Source organism: Gadus morhua, chromosome 3 (assembly GCF_902167405.1).
Source record: "Gadus morhua chromosome 3, gadMor3.0, whole genome shotgun sequence".
NCBI classification, from domain to species: Eukaryota; Metazoa; Chordata; class Actinopteri; order Gadiformes; family Gadidae; genus Gadus; species Gadus morhua.
Genome location: NC_044050.1, coordinates 2,876,113 through 2,891,083, shown reverse-complemented (window position 1 = coordinate 2,891,083; position 14,971 = coordinate 2,876,113). Strand labels below are relative to the sequence as shown.

At 46.6% G+C, this 14,971-nt stretch overlaps 1 protein-coding gene across 2 annotated transcripts; it reads left to right on the top strand.

Moving 5' to 3' along the window:
* Nucleotides 1-3,432: 3,432 nt before the first annotated feature.
* Nucleotides 3,433-14,769, top strand: LOC115540949 (malate dehydrogenase, cytoplasmic). Of its 2 annotated transcripts, none has more exons than XM_030352629.1 (9): nt 3,433-3,635; nt 5,653-5,751; nt 5,880-5,976; nt 6,813-6,988; nt 10,237-10,359; nt 10,802-10,978; nt 11,713-11,826; nt 14,100-14,189; nt 14,355-14,769. In XM_030352629.1, exons 1-9 carry the CDS (start codon nt 3,582-3,584, stop codon nt 14,475-14,477), a joined length of 1,053 nt encoding a protein of 350 aa, XP_030208489.1. In that variant the 5' UTR covers nt 3,433-3,581; the 3' UTR covers nt 14,478-14,769. The 2 variants fall into 2 exon arrangements, with proteins under 2 accessions (XP_030208489.1, XP_030208490.1); XM_030352630.1 differs by lacking the exon at nt 3,433-3,635 and adding an exon at nt 4,750-4,918.
* The last annotated feature ends 202 nt before the right edge of the window (nt 14,770-14,971 follow it).

Here is a 14,971-nt window from a genome sequence, read left to right as displayed (position 1 = left end):
GGAATGGGCATTCACCCTATTATTCATTATCCACACGGAGACGCAGAAGTGCGCTTGTGTGTTGGTGTGTTTTTTATTGGGAGAGTCTGTTTGTTTGTTGGTGTCTGTGTGCGTGTTTGTGTGTTTATGTCTGTGTGAGTGTGTATGTCTGTTTGTGGGTGTTTGTGTGTATTTATGTCTGTTTGTGTCTGTGTGTGTGTGTCTGTTTGTGTGTGTTTGTCTGTTTGTGTGTGTGTCTGTTTGTGTGTGTATGTCTCTCTTTCTATGTGTTTTATGTCCACAATGTCGATTGGTGCTAAACATCAGGCTGCTGCTGATGACTGGCTGACCGACTGGTTGTTGTTGGCAGGCTGGGGCCTGTTCAGCCCAGGCTCAGAGCTGCCTAATCACGCATTGTCTGTGGCAGTGAGGACTTCATGAAGGAATGCTCTAATATTCCTCAGGGTCAAAAGAGTTAGAAGCAGCAAACTCAGAGGATACAAGAGAGCACAAGTTGACAAGGTCAGTGTTTGACACGTTTCCCCTCTCTCCCCGATCTCTAGAATTACAACCCTGTTTTCCCTCAAGGACCATCCACATCTCCTGTTTAATGGATGTTCAACGTTTTTAATGCCATAGCTTAAGAGATACACGTCAGGGTTAGGGGTTCAACTCCCCGCCGTAGATTAGTGTGTAACAATTCATAATACATCGATCACACTCACAGCAGAGGGAGGGGCTGAATGTGGAAAATAAAATGGTCTCATGGGGATAAGTTGATCTTCTCGTCGCAACACCTTCAGACGAAACATGAGGAATCATTTACCTAATGTTTGAAGTCTGTATAGAGATAGGGGTGGGCATCACGTCGACGTGATGCGTGTCTTATGGCGCGTTCACATCGTCGGGAATTATGACGCTCTGCGTCATACACCTCATGACGCTCTGATGATTCTACTTCCGTTCAGCAACTTGGGCCAGATTTTAATAACAGAGTTGCCCAATTGGTGACGTATGGTTTACTAGTGACGCGCATGAACATTGCGGAACATGAACGTTTTACTCAATATAAAATAATCCACCATCATATCACATCCTTACTATTGATTGACGTTGTAACCGTCTGTTGGCATCGAATATTTTCTTAGTTACAAGTGTAATTTAATACATATGTTGGATGATCGCGCTGTTTTTTAACTTTGAACGTAAGTTGACATTTGTTTCAAAGTCCCAGCCTAGTCGAGACGTTTGAAACACATACGGGACGAATGAAACAAACTGGCGACGTGCGGAACGTTTAAAACAAGTGTTTCAATCGTCCCAACCGCAACTACTGGCACTTAAACCTTTTTTGCCTCTTCACTTCAAAACTCTGACATTGCACATTTTAGGACAGATTTAAGTACTAATTCATCTGTTGTATTGTCATATTATTATGCCATGAAACAAAAAACACAATTGTTTATTATAAAAAAACTACCGCACAGAAGATTTTACTTACCGCACTCAAAAACAGGTTCGCGGGGATAACATTTGAACGTTATGACGTCATTACACAAGGGTTACGTGCTGAACGTAGTGACGAAATTTGACGTGAAAGACGTGGTTTTCGAGGAAATCGCTGTGTTTCCATCGTCCCGTGTTTCCATCGACCCGGCTCTCGGCTACAAGAAAATAAAGGCGTGCAAACTTGAAACTGATCCTACTAAGTTCGATTTAGTTCAGACTATTTTTTATCGGATAAAAAAACCCTGCTCTGAAAAACTTTTAGATTCCGAACGGTCGATGTCGGGATCACGCATGAGCGTGAGCGTCATCACTGAGGAGACGTGTCGTTATTACCAGGACCATGAACGCGCCTTTAGACATATCAGCAGGCTCGGGGCATGTTGGTATATTCATTGGGCATATAGCTCCCTCTAGTGGCCTGACCAAGAACGGAGGGGATCTCTGTTCCTCTGGGGCAGGACTTAAAAATCATCAGTAGTAAACTACAGATGAATGCTCAAGTACCTTTTGTAACCTCATTTGGTCGATCTTTAATAATTAATTTGTCTTTACGTAAGGTTGCAATGGGAGAGAATTCCCCCTAAACGTGTTGGTTGAGGCTTGTTCTCATTCATCGCCACATCCTTGTAGTATTACGGGCTGGTGTTTACACAATAACTAGGTAGCAGGTGGCCATTGTGCCACTGAAACCGACCATAATAAGCGATATCACGCTCTGCCTTTCTTGTATTGCAGCAAACCACAAAAATACAAATATATTTGGGGTGTATATAATTGACAATTCTAATTTGAATCTGAAGGTTCAGATCCAGCCACTAGAGCAACTTTTGGAACAAATACCATGCTTTGTTTTTGTGTACACAGACACACGCACGCAAGTACGTACGCACAAACACACACACACACACACACACACACACACACACACACACACACACACACACACACACACACACACACACACACACACACACACACACACACACACACACACACACACACACACACACATAATACAAATAGTCGTTTTTTGGAGATTCCTTTACACACACCTGCATGTTGGTCTGAAAGTGCAGAAGGGGAGATCAAGCACTTGGTAAAGGTCCATCATTGTGTCGTTCCCTCCTTCTGTCTGGCGAGGCATCGAACCCGGTCCCCAGGTGACACGGGGAGCCAGGCCCTGATCACACATCGCTAACGTGCCAGACGCTTTAAGTACCACCACGGGCTGGGCGCCACGTCGCTTTATTCCCTCTCCAATTCACAGAATCCCTGCCGACACCCTCACTACCACCAACGCCAGCCCCCCCGCCAGCACACTCTCTGCCCATCGGGGCCCAGACTTCACGGCCCCCACATGAAACAGGCTGCCCGTTGGCTGATGTGGGAGCTGTCATTAAACAAGGGGAACGCAGCGGAACGCACCTACTGACATACAGTCTGGAGCAGAAGACAGGAGCACAGATGTTCTTATTACGACTATTGTTAGTGTTTACTGTCAACACTCGCCTTCTATGAAGGACGGACTTCTTTTGTGGAAATTGTTTTCACATGGAAGTGTTATTATGGGCAGCAATACTGGAATCGGTTTATAGGTTGTAATCTAATATTTACACCCTGATTAAGACACGACATGAGGGGTCGTTCACACCCGATAGCACCAGTCTAAACAAAAGTCAAGCATTCCCTCTAACCCGGTGACCAGGTCCAGGTCCATCCATTCGCTCATGTGATCATATATGTAAAACAGATTAGAATCCGTGTCTATTCACGTCCTCTTAATCGCATTAGCAGGCTAGACCGCGGCGTTGGGCAAGCGGGTGTGAGTCCAGGTTAGAGAGTGAGAGGTAACGGTGTGGCCCGTTTAACTGCGAGGGAGCAGCGTGTGCACCTGCCCACCAGCTCCAATAGCAGCGAGCCCCCGTGTTTCGTAGAGCTGCTGGTTCTGCAGAGCTTCTGGGTTCGCAGAGCAGCTGGGTTCTGCAGAGTTGTTGGTTCTGAAGAGCTACCGGGTTCTCCACGCCAACCCCAATCAGGCTTATCCAGTCAAGCTGCACCGTTGGAGATTTTAGTTGACCACAATAGCCGGGAGGATGTTGACTCTGCTGACCGCGATGTATTTGGTGGTTCGGGCGGCGAACTCGGAGGTAAGAGCAGTTCGCTCGTGAGCAGGGCGAAGCATGCATGACACCCGGAGGAACTGCGCAACGCGCCAACTCCGCGTTTCAAACGAGGAACCGCGGAGTGGCCGATGAACGGTTCCCTAAATGTAGGCTGTGTTTGAACGAGGCCTGTTTAGTAAGCGGATGCCGAATTCTCCGGGCGTACAAACGGCCAAGAGGTTTCAGTGTCATGTATTATGTATAAGTGTTGCGGTGTCATGTGGTTCTGAAACGGGTGCAGACTGAGCGGGGCGGGGAGAGGAGGCGGACGGGGGTACTCAGCGGGGCTGCAGAGGCGCAGGACCCTGGACAGCTCCTCGGCCGGGGGCCCCCTGGCCCCCCTCGCGCCTGAAGCAGCAGGACACACTAGCTCTCTCGACGTTGCATAACCTTGACGCAGTAGTCTGCTAGAGGCCCAGGCTAACAGAGGGTTAGCGAGCGGCCATTAGCCTGAGAGCAGCAGGGGTCAGTGAGCATGACCCCAGGAACCAGTCTGAGCCTCTGACCTGACCATGTCCTGGACTGGGAACTGCTACACACAGAATATAAATAGGTCAGCATTACTGATCAGAAATAGAATAGAAATGTGAAAGAAGGTTAAGAATGATAATGTCCAGCTGCAGGACTAGTGCTTCCTCCCAGCAGGGAAAGCTTGACTCAGTCTCCAATGATCGACAAATTAGACCGCATTGAATGTTTATATATTAAAAACATTTCAAAGAAGCAGAAATAATGAGGGAATGGGCGAGGCACAGGAGATGTCATACAACGACACATCCTAATATAAACACTTTAATACCTAGGCTACACAGGAGGACCCTTGTCATCTGGAAGAACATCTTTATATTGATCAAAACAGCAGAATTATGCTTTAACAATGAGTAAGATAGTATTGAAGCACTGAGAGGCTGAGGCCAGTTGACGGTGCTTCCAACCAGGGGGCAGTAGAGGCTCTGCTCTCAAGCGCCTGCAGAGTATGCGCAATCAGAACACACGTTCCAAATATGGTGATGTGGGCGTGACGTAGCAGAGGAAGATGGGCGGGCGCTGGAGCGGTGCTTCATGGGTGAATGTGTTAATTTCCCAAACTGTAGCTTTTAAAAGGGCCTGGTCGGTATCGATAGGGACTACATATCCCATCAGTAGGTGAACCTGGGCTGATCCACCGCATGACATTTCAATAGAAGCATAGAGGTGACCCTGTTTTAGTCCACCAACAGAGAACATCCTTTGCAGACCTTCCCAGCTCTTCGACTTCTTGCAAAATGGTAAAATTATATTCATTACTTGACCTGTTCGACTGTTACAGCTGTGTGTAAGGACATTGAGCCATCATGCGGTGATGTTTCTCGACAGTCCTCTTGGTTGTATTCTGAGGCGAAGGGGTCACATTGGTGGAGTTGCTGCTAGCCATAGCCGTGAGCATCACTTCATCGCCCGCAACCTTCTTAGATCGGCTCTGCTCGGTGTAGTGATGCGATGTGTTGAGCTGATCGATCCCAGGGGCCGCAGTACGGCGGAGGGGAACGAGCGGGTGATGAACCTGAAACTTGAAGATCCAATATCATGACGTGATGCACTAACATCATGCAACCTTCATGTTATAGTGTATGCCTCACGTCGTGTACTATAACATGCAGCCTCCATCCTGCGGCCCTGCAGCGTCCTGCTCATCCAATATTCAGAAAATCAAAGATTGATTTGGTCACATAGATTTGATTATGCCATCGTGGCAGGTGTCGTGGCATAATTGATGTGTTTTGATTGATGTGAATCAACCCTTACTTCCCTTTTTTATGAATATTGCATTATCCAATCACAGTGGCAGCTGGCTAACTGCCGCTCACTGCAGCTTCCGCAAACTGCCTCAGCTGTTCTCGATTGTGGTCACCTCGAAAGTAGGCTTCCGTCCAACGATGCCTGTATTTTAACCTCCGCAGTTGGGTTGGATGTTGTATGTGTTTGATTTGACAATAGGTCTGTTTTTATAATTTACTTCAAGGCCGAACCCATCCGTGTCGTGGTGACTGGCGCAGCTGGCCAGATCGCCTACTCTTTGCTGTACAGCATCGCCAAGGGAGATGTCTTCGGCAAAGACCAGGTACGACAGTGGAATAAGCGTCAATGACTACTCATCCCAACCACTGTTTGTTTGCTACGCCTAATATCTAAACAGGCTTTTCCCTCCAACTCGTTTATATATGTTTGGGTCTGTGTTACCATCACCAGCCCATCATCTTGGTCCTTCTTGACATCCCCCCCATGCTGCCGGTCCTGGATGGGGTCGTCATGGAGCTGCAAGACTGTGCCCTGCCACTGCTGAGGGGTGAGCCTGTCTGTCCCTCTAAGTGGGGAGCCTATCTGTCTCTGTTCGCTTTCTTTTTTCTGTCCGTCCTCCCTCTGCTGAGGAGGGAGCCTGTCTGTTGCAGTCAGTCTGGTATTGTTCCCCTGCTGTGCTCAGGAAACCTTGACCTAACAAAACTTGAGTTCATGTGTGTTGGTAGTCTGTGCCTGGTCTTGTGTGTGTCGTTTAACCTCCACTACAAGGTCTCCCTCTAATGGGCTGTGATGGTGCATTGGAGGGAGTTTCCGCCAGAGGGCTTCCCATTGGCTGGTTGAAATTGCTCTGTGGGTGCCGAAGGGCAATGGCATTGTTATGGTGTGGAATAACAATGGAGGGAGATTTCAGGGGAATCTCCTTCACCACTGAACCCTAACTAAAGTCCATGCTGATTGTAGCCCGGCTCAACAGCTAATATCAGTGTTTATTACCACTGCAACTAGCAGGTATTGAAAGACTTTTCAATGTTGTTTTATGTTATCTGAAAGATAGTGCATTTAGTGACTGAGTCATGTTATTGGACATGACATTGGAGTGAAAGCAGAAAAATAAAACCCAGGCCATTTAAGATAAATGGAGATAGGAAAGAGTATCCGTCCATACTTCAAGGGGTTTGCATTGAATGTATTAGGATTGTAGAACTCCACATGTCCTGAGGTTAACTACTTCTTTATGAACGTATGAGCAAATTGAATGCTCATAACATTGTATATGAAGTTTGACTCCATCATAGAAGTGTATATTTGCGCATTAAAACTTCAGTAGCCTGATATCTAGAGTCTCAGTTGACGACATCGCTCCTATCCCCTCCCCCACAACAGAAGTCATCCCCACTGACAAAGTGGAGGTCGGATTCAAGGACTTGGACGCGGCCATCTTGGTTGGCTCCATGCCCAGGAAGGAGGGCATGGAGAGGAAGGACCTGCTGAAGGCCAACGTTGCCATCTTCAAGGCCCAGGGGGCGGCGCTGGATAAGTACGCCAAGAAGACCGTCAAGGTACCTCTAGTCGAGGCTTTAGGACTCATTCAACATGACATCTGTAAAAGGCTCAGGAACAATTCTCTTGACGAACTTAAATTAAATTAATGAGAACCCTGTAAGATTAATAAAATAATGTTTTGGTCTAAAGAGTTTGCGGAAGGGTCGGGTTTGTCTCCATGATTACGACACCTTTCCGATGCAAATATTTAGCCAATACCGTTGTTGTGCATGAGTGAAGCGTTATAATGAGCAACGTTTAATATGGAATGAACCAAACGCGTATCGTACCAAACACGTAACCAAACACGTACACGTATCGTAATGGTACGATACGTGTCAGAGAAGATGACCTTCTCTCAGACGCATTCCTGAACATCCACCACAGGAGTCCTAGAAGACGTATTACATACCTGCAAACTTGTCGCTTTTCGGTGACAATCGCCGTATTCTTGGGTCATTCACGTGAATCGCGTAGAACTGGAGTTATAGTAGGGAGGGATAGTTATGTGAATAAATCTGATACAAAGCCACCAGTGGCATCACTGTAATTTGAAAGCTGGTGGGCAGCATGTCTTTGAAGTGGACTACTAGGGCAGAAGGAAAGGATGCAAAAAGCCCATTAGTCAAATCAGGCCTACATTTGATTTGTAAAAGTAAATAAAAAAATCTGGGCCTATTTTTGCCCTCAATGACTGAAGTTATTGGTTGCAATTTAGCTATGTTTATTTTCAGTTACAATTGTTTTAAGAAAAGACTGACCAAAAGTGACCATTTAAAATGCATAATGCTCTGAATCATTCACCCTTTCCACACCATTTCCACAATATCAAACAGAACGGTCAGAGTAACAAACTCGTAAAAGAACGAGAACATTATTTCAAACAACCTGATCTATAGGCGTGGTGCCTAGCAAGGAAAGTCGCATAGCAGCACCAACGTGAACTTGACATTAGTCGTGGCGATTGGTTGCCCTATCAAGATTTTTCACATCAGGGAAACCATGAACAGCCCACGTGTGAGATTTGCCATTATTCATTAGCAAACAGGGCCAGCAATACAGTCGATTGCTAGTAACGCTACCAGTAAGCCATGAGTACCTAGCAAACCATGTACCACTCACAACACTGACGTTGCCATTACTTTTGGTGATCTCGATTTTGCGAAGTTTACCTTTTTCTTTGGTCGCTAACTTAGCACTGTAACTCAATGAATGGAATGCTTTGTGTAATTAAACATGAACAATGTCCTCTGTTTCCAATGTTTCCATTGTAAACTTTATTCGCAAATGTTAGAATCTCGTAATCCCTCAGATGATTTCACCTGCTTTGCGTCTCAGACTGAGCGGCAATGCAGGCAGAGCGGGTTTGTTATCGACAGCGTTGCCAGATTGGGCATATTTCCCGCCCAATGATCATTTTCCCAGCCTAACGTGGTTAAAAGTAGCCCAATTGGGTGGGAAATCTGCCCAATCTGGCAACACTGCTCACTAGCCAGGGATCCTGCTTATTGGTTCATAGAGCAGCACGACTAGATTTTTGCGCGAATCAGACGCCTGTAAGGTCACACCCACTCAGAGGAGGACTTTCCTCCTCTCTCCCATTGAAACCCATGTTATTCACCAGCCGCCAGTACTTTCTGGGAAATGAATGGGAGTCATCGGAGGCTGAGGGAGGACCTTCCTCCCTGAAATAATTGTCAAAAGGCGATAGGGGGTGCTAATGTCCCTTTACCCAGGGAAACAAACATTATATATTCAAAGGCATTAAAGTAGTAGTCATATTTAAGGGCATTAATTCATTACAGTAGTCTGGGCAATCTACATTTTTTATTCCCAACAATGTTAAGGAGGATCTTCCTCCCTCTCCTCAATGGAGAAGCCTCCACTGGTGTACAGTATAAACGGTATAGAAAGTACACCAGTGTGAATTTGCGCTACAGTATGGATTTTGACGTTGCCGTGTGACCGGTAGACAGTGTTGTGTGTAACGCGTAACAAAATAAGTTGCGTGTTAATACAGTAGCCCAACTACTTTTTCATGTAAAAAGTAAAGTTACGTGCAACTACTGAAAATATGGTAACGTAACATAGTTCCTTTTTAAATTCTGCGTAATTACTTTTCCCAGGGACAGATTTGACAGCGATACTGCCTTCTCAGGCAGTATGCTATTGCGCAGCAAGCGCAGCAAGCGCAGCAAGCGCAGCAGGCGCGCAGCAGGCGCGCAGCAGGCGCGCAGCAAGCGCGCCTGCGTGCTTGCGCAAAAGTCCCTTCACACAAGCTCTCATTCCACATCGTACGAGACAGACGCTGGTAGCGTGAAGCTGTCTCTGCATATCAGACATTGCTTCCGCAGGCATTTTCCAAAGCCAGTCCTTACGAAAAATGACAGCAGTGGAACGAGATAACAAACCCTCTCAAAATGTTGATTGGCTTTAAAGAGAAGGTCAAAACACTCGATCCCAGGTAGGCTACGCGTTAGCTGCCCGCACACACTTCCGCCAAATTGAGATGCCAAAACTATACAGCAAGCAAGTGGAGAAACAAATCCATACTATTATACTTTAGTGTTTTTCAGAGATGGAAGTAACTTGAGAAAAGATTTTGAAACAACAGCTATTTGTTTGCTTGACTCAATTAACATTAGCTGCCGCTTTTTTGATGTGATATATTTTAAAATAATATTGTATTTTTAGGACCGAGTCAACGCAGAGTACTGCACGAACGTAGTAATTTCTAACAACATAGAGCTATTTAGATAAATAATCTGGCAAGCGTGTTGTGCTAGGCTAATACACCAACGGCAGATTTCTGTATAATAAAGGGCTACATCTTGAAAATCCATGTCTGTCATTTGAAATCTTTCCATTGTATCGTGTGCTACAACCTCCGTAATGAATATTCACGCTAAATCCCGTCCAGGGTAGCTCAAAATTCGAGTAGCCTTATATCTCGAAACACGATCAGTCCTTGGACCGATGATTCCCCCCCCCCCCCTTTGACACTGTCACCTTTTTTACTCTGAGGAGTTTGCAGGTCTGGTATTGACACCTTTTAAAAAAAGGTTTGGTTCACCTCCCCGTTAAGGGCTTCTTAATGTGAGGATTGCTACGTAATGTACTGTTTCACATCTGCCTCCTGTGGCATCACAACCTCCAGAGAAAGGATTAATCATCTCATGGTGTTGGAATGGAAAACCAACAAAGGGTATTATGGGATGGAGCATGAATAACCACATTAACCCTGTGTGTTGTTGACCCTGCCCAGGTGCTGGTGGTGGGGAACCCAGCCAACACCAACTGTCTGATCGCCTCCAAGTCGGCTCCCTCCATCCCCAAGGAGAACTTCTCCTGCCTGACCCGTCTGGACCACAACAGGGCCTCCTCCCAGGTACAGTTCTCAAGGGCCAGGGCCTCCTCCCAGGTCTCATGGCCGTCTAACTTCGGCGTGAGAAGTCTAGATATGGAGATCAATTGAAAGCGCATATTCACTTTCTATCTGTATAGCTGTGGTCAAATAATTATTTATTTATTTTTGATTTGTAGCTTGATAATTGCAAGCGGTGCCAGTTTATCTGCCAACTGCATATTAAAATGAATAACGCACTATGCTTCCCAATGACGCGGGGGCAGCATAAACCCTGAACAGTGGATCTCAGGGAGAGGACGGAAGTTACCATTTTGCTCTTGTTTTGAATTACTATTATATTTTGTATTGAGTTGTTTCATTTATCTGCCCAAAAGTGTGTGTGTGGGGGTGGGGGTGGGTGGGTGGGTGGGTGGGTGGGGTGCAGCACCAGATCAGGGTTCATCTTCCCGCTCTTGTTCATCAGGTGGCGATCCGCTGCGGCGTGCCGGCGGACAATGTGAAGAACGTCATCATCTGGGGCAACCACTCCTCCACCCAGTACCCCGACGTGCACCACGCCAAGGTGACGGTGCAGGGCTCCGAGGTGGCCGCCTACGACGCCGTGAAAGACGACGCCTGGCTCAAGGGAGAATTCATCTCAGTGAGTGATCAGGCCTTAAAGGGCCCACACCCAGCCCCAACTCAACCAACTGCCTTTTCTGACAACTCGTTTGCCCCTCGTCTAACCCGGTCAGCAGAAAGTTGCATTGAAACATACCAAGAAGACTACCAACTACATAGTAGCGTGTATGTTCTGCGTGAGATGCAATAAATCTCCTTAACATTGGGTGGCGCTACTCCAATGGCGCTTCTCTGCCCCTCCCACACACAGCGCTGATTCGCTGGTTGTGTGCTAGCAGAAAAAAGCGTGTGTTCCACGCTTTAAAGCTACGGCCCACTACAGCTGCATGGGGGCCTTACTACTTAACGTTGGGTTCCTGGGAGGAGAGGGGGGGTCCTATGGTCCAATAAAGGACATTGGGGACCCACTTCTTAACCTGAGGGGGGTTGGGGGGGGGGGGGTCCTCCTTGGGTTATTCATTTATTTTTAAATCTTGCTCACAAATCTTACCTACAGCTTTAAATAATAATTATGGAATTGGCTAGGAATTTGAGGACATTGCATGAGACAAACTAGCAAGGTTGATTTGATGCAACTATTTTTAATCATTGATACCGAGATGGATCAACTGGGACTAAACGTTGTTGATGTTGTCTGCACCAGTGGAGCTGGCCTCCACTAGTGACACTTCATGCAGACGTGTAGACTGAGTCCTCCACGCTCCTGTCTTGGTAACCCCTTCTATCTGCTCCTCTCCCTGGCCACGCCCCTAGACGGTCCAGCTGCGTGGCGCTGCCGTCATCAAGGCCAGGAAGCTGTCCAGCGCCATGTCTGCCGCCAAGGCCATCTGCGACCACATGAGGGACATCTGGTTTGGGACCAAAGAGGTTCGGCCCTGAGGAAACGTATCTGTATTTATGAGTTAGAGGGTTTAACATACCTCTATAAGAAGTGTATCTATATTTATCAGTTGGCGTTAAACTTGCCTCTATAAGAAGTGTATCTGTGTTGATTATCAGTTGTTGGAGGTTTAAAACTGAACTGAAAATTGACGTTTAGTAGATATAACTGATGTATTGTCTGCCTTATCATTGGTACAATAACTAAAAATGGCTGAACTTGCTAAAAGGGATAAAATTATACGGTGAAAGTTTTGTTTATGTTACGGGGCGCCCTTATGTTGGATTTCAACAATCAGCTACGTCACTGGCATGGTACCCTACTCCTACTCTGTGGCTCTAGCAGCCATAGCAGTTAATGCGTCAGACCCTGAGGCTCGCTGAAATGGCTACGGAAAAGCAAACAACCAGGCAGGAGGATCATACTGCATTGCCCCTGGCTGCAGTAATGAATTAATGAAATGCAGTAATGAAAAATTAAAGAAATTTGTGGAGACACATTCCCGCTTAGACAGCTGCAATTACCAGGCTTGGCCGCTGAGGACTGGTGGATTGCAGAAGTATGCACTGTTCCTGGGGACTTGCTGTAAACAGAAGTTCCACATATGTTCCTTTCTACTCAACCTGATGTTCGCCGACTAGCCGAATGGATGACGAGGGAGTTGCACTCGAAGTGGTTTCATAGTCAGATGTATCTGTGCAATATCCATCTGTGCAATATCCATCAACATCCACCAGAAAGTAAACCTCCAACATCTATCTAAAGTAAACGTGACATTCTTGAATCCGCCTCACATCTATGCTCATCCGCGGGTGTAGCTCCCAAAGTGCATCTAACATGTCTTTAAGGTCCCGTCCACACGGAGCCGATTTTCTTTTTTTGGTGAAACCATGTCTTTAATAACCATGTTATTAGGCAGATAATAAACCATGTTCTTTGATAGGTCCATGGTCCCAGGGTGGTTTCAAATAAAAACCAGACCTATGTGGTTTCGTGTTAGGACTCGTGTGGATGCCTGAAGCGACGTTAGACTTGCGTTGAAAGTTACTGGGTGTTTTTGTATTTACATTTTTTTTAGCTCTAAATACAGACCTTTAGTCTATTTAATTACTAACTGTACATTAAAAAGTGTTTCTACTCATTCTAAAAGGTTTAACAACTGCTATCTCCTCCTTGAATGTTTGTATACAGTGCGCAGGCTGGATGCGCGCAGGCTTGATGCGCTCCACTTTTTTTTGTGGAGAACCAGTGCCTTGAATATGTAGGTACTATGTAGCTCAGGAGGTAGAGCAGTTGTCTCGTAACCGAAAGGTTGCTAGTTGCTACTCCTAGATGAGTGTTGATGTGTCCCTGAGCAGGACACTTAACCTTAACTGCTCCTGGCGAGCTGGCTGTCGCCTAGCATGGTTGACCCTGCCGTCAGTGTGTCAATGTGAGTATTAACCAATGTAAGTCGCTTTGGATGGAAGCGTCTGCTAAATGCCCTGATTGTAATTGTACTACAGCGTTTGTACAGCTCGACGCGTTTTCGCAATGAGTCCGTCTTTACGGAGATGTTCCTGAAAGATCGCCTTGTTACTTGGTTGCTATTTGTGGGGCGCTCCAGCGTCTCCGCTCGGACGTCCCTTAGAGAGAGCATGGGCACTTCCAAAACCTCTTTCTCACCGCACAGCATCCGAAATGCCCTATGCATGGTTATGCAACCTAATCCCACCATTAGATGGTCAAGGTTGACCGGGACCTCTCGGCAGCAGACCGATTCAATGGCAGTGTCCATGCTCCGGCAGCACCCACACGCACACCAGTCACACCTACATGATCCGAAGGTGGCGCTGGAGCCTGAAATTGATCCCTCTCCACCGGGTGGCAGTCGGACACTACAGGCATGTCCCTCACGGGCTCAAACGCGTAACCAGCCATATTAAAAACGCTACCTTCCGCCCTGGAGTGGAGAAGACGTTTGCGTGTCTGCAGCAACGACCTAGTCCTACCATGACAGTGACGTCATCGGAAATGTCGCTCTAATACTAACAGTCGCATTTTCTTTTGTTGTTACAAAAAAGCTAAATATATATATATATATATATAATTTTTTTTTTTTTTTTATGGTCATAACTAACGTTATCGATGTTGATTATTTCGGTTCGTTGTTGAGGCTTCAGCCTTCTATCAGCGGAGGTCTTTGAGAATTTTGTTATGTCTGCTGAGTATGATTGGCTGAGTGTTGTGGCGTGGTGTGTAACAGTGTCTCCTGTCACAGGGCGAGTTCATCTCCATGGGTGTGTACGCCGGGGGCAACTCCTACGGCATTCCTGAGGATCTCATCTACTCATTCCCCATCCAGCTCAAGGTGATGCCCGGGCCTTTTTGGGGTCCCTGTGTTTTACTAAACTGAAGGCCGAACTAAAGGCCGGGGCTGGCAGTTTGTTGCCGCTATGTTCTTTTAAAGGAATGACTCGTTACTGCTCAGCAGCATTCCTCGGTGTGTTGGAGGCTAACGCTGTTGTTCCCCCAGAACAAAGGCTGGAAGGTCGTGGACGGGCTGCCCATCAACGACTTCTCCCGGGCCAAGATGGAGGCCACGGCCGCCGAGCTGGTGGATGAACGCGACACCGCCATGGCCTTCCTGTCCCAATGACTGTCGCCTGGGCAACAACAACAGCACTTAGACCCCCCTGAGTCCCCCGTCTCCCGGCTCTGAGGACCCCCGCTCCGACCTCAGCAGCCCTGCGTGTCTCCTCCCCGGTCCTCGTTTGTGTATGTGTGTTTTACTTGGCCTCCTTCTATGGTTTTAAGGAAGAATCAACGTTTGGCTGTCCTGTCCTGACCTGGGGAAACTGTCCCTTTCTTTGGTAGAGAACACCCGCTAGCTGTCCAAGAGCTGTGACTGGAAAATACTATTCAACAATAAAACAAAACTGATAAAACTACCAAGCGTGTCGGTTTGTTATTGTACAATATTTAGTAGATATTGTGTTGAAAGCCACTTTCCACAAGCCGTCACATCTAAAGTCTCCTGTTATTGGAAGTAAGATGGTTTTATTTGTCATGGTTGAATGACAAAATCCTGTGAGTACTCAATTGGTATTTCATATCACTAATACTAATCTGCCCTCAGATTTTTGTTCCAAC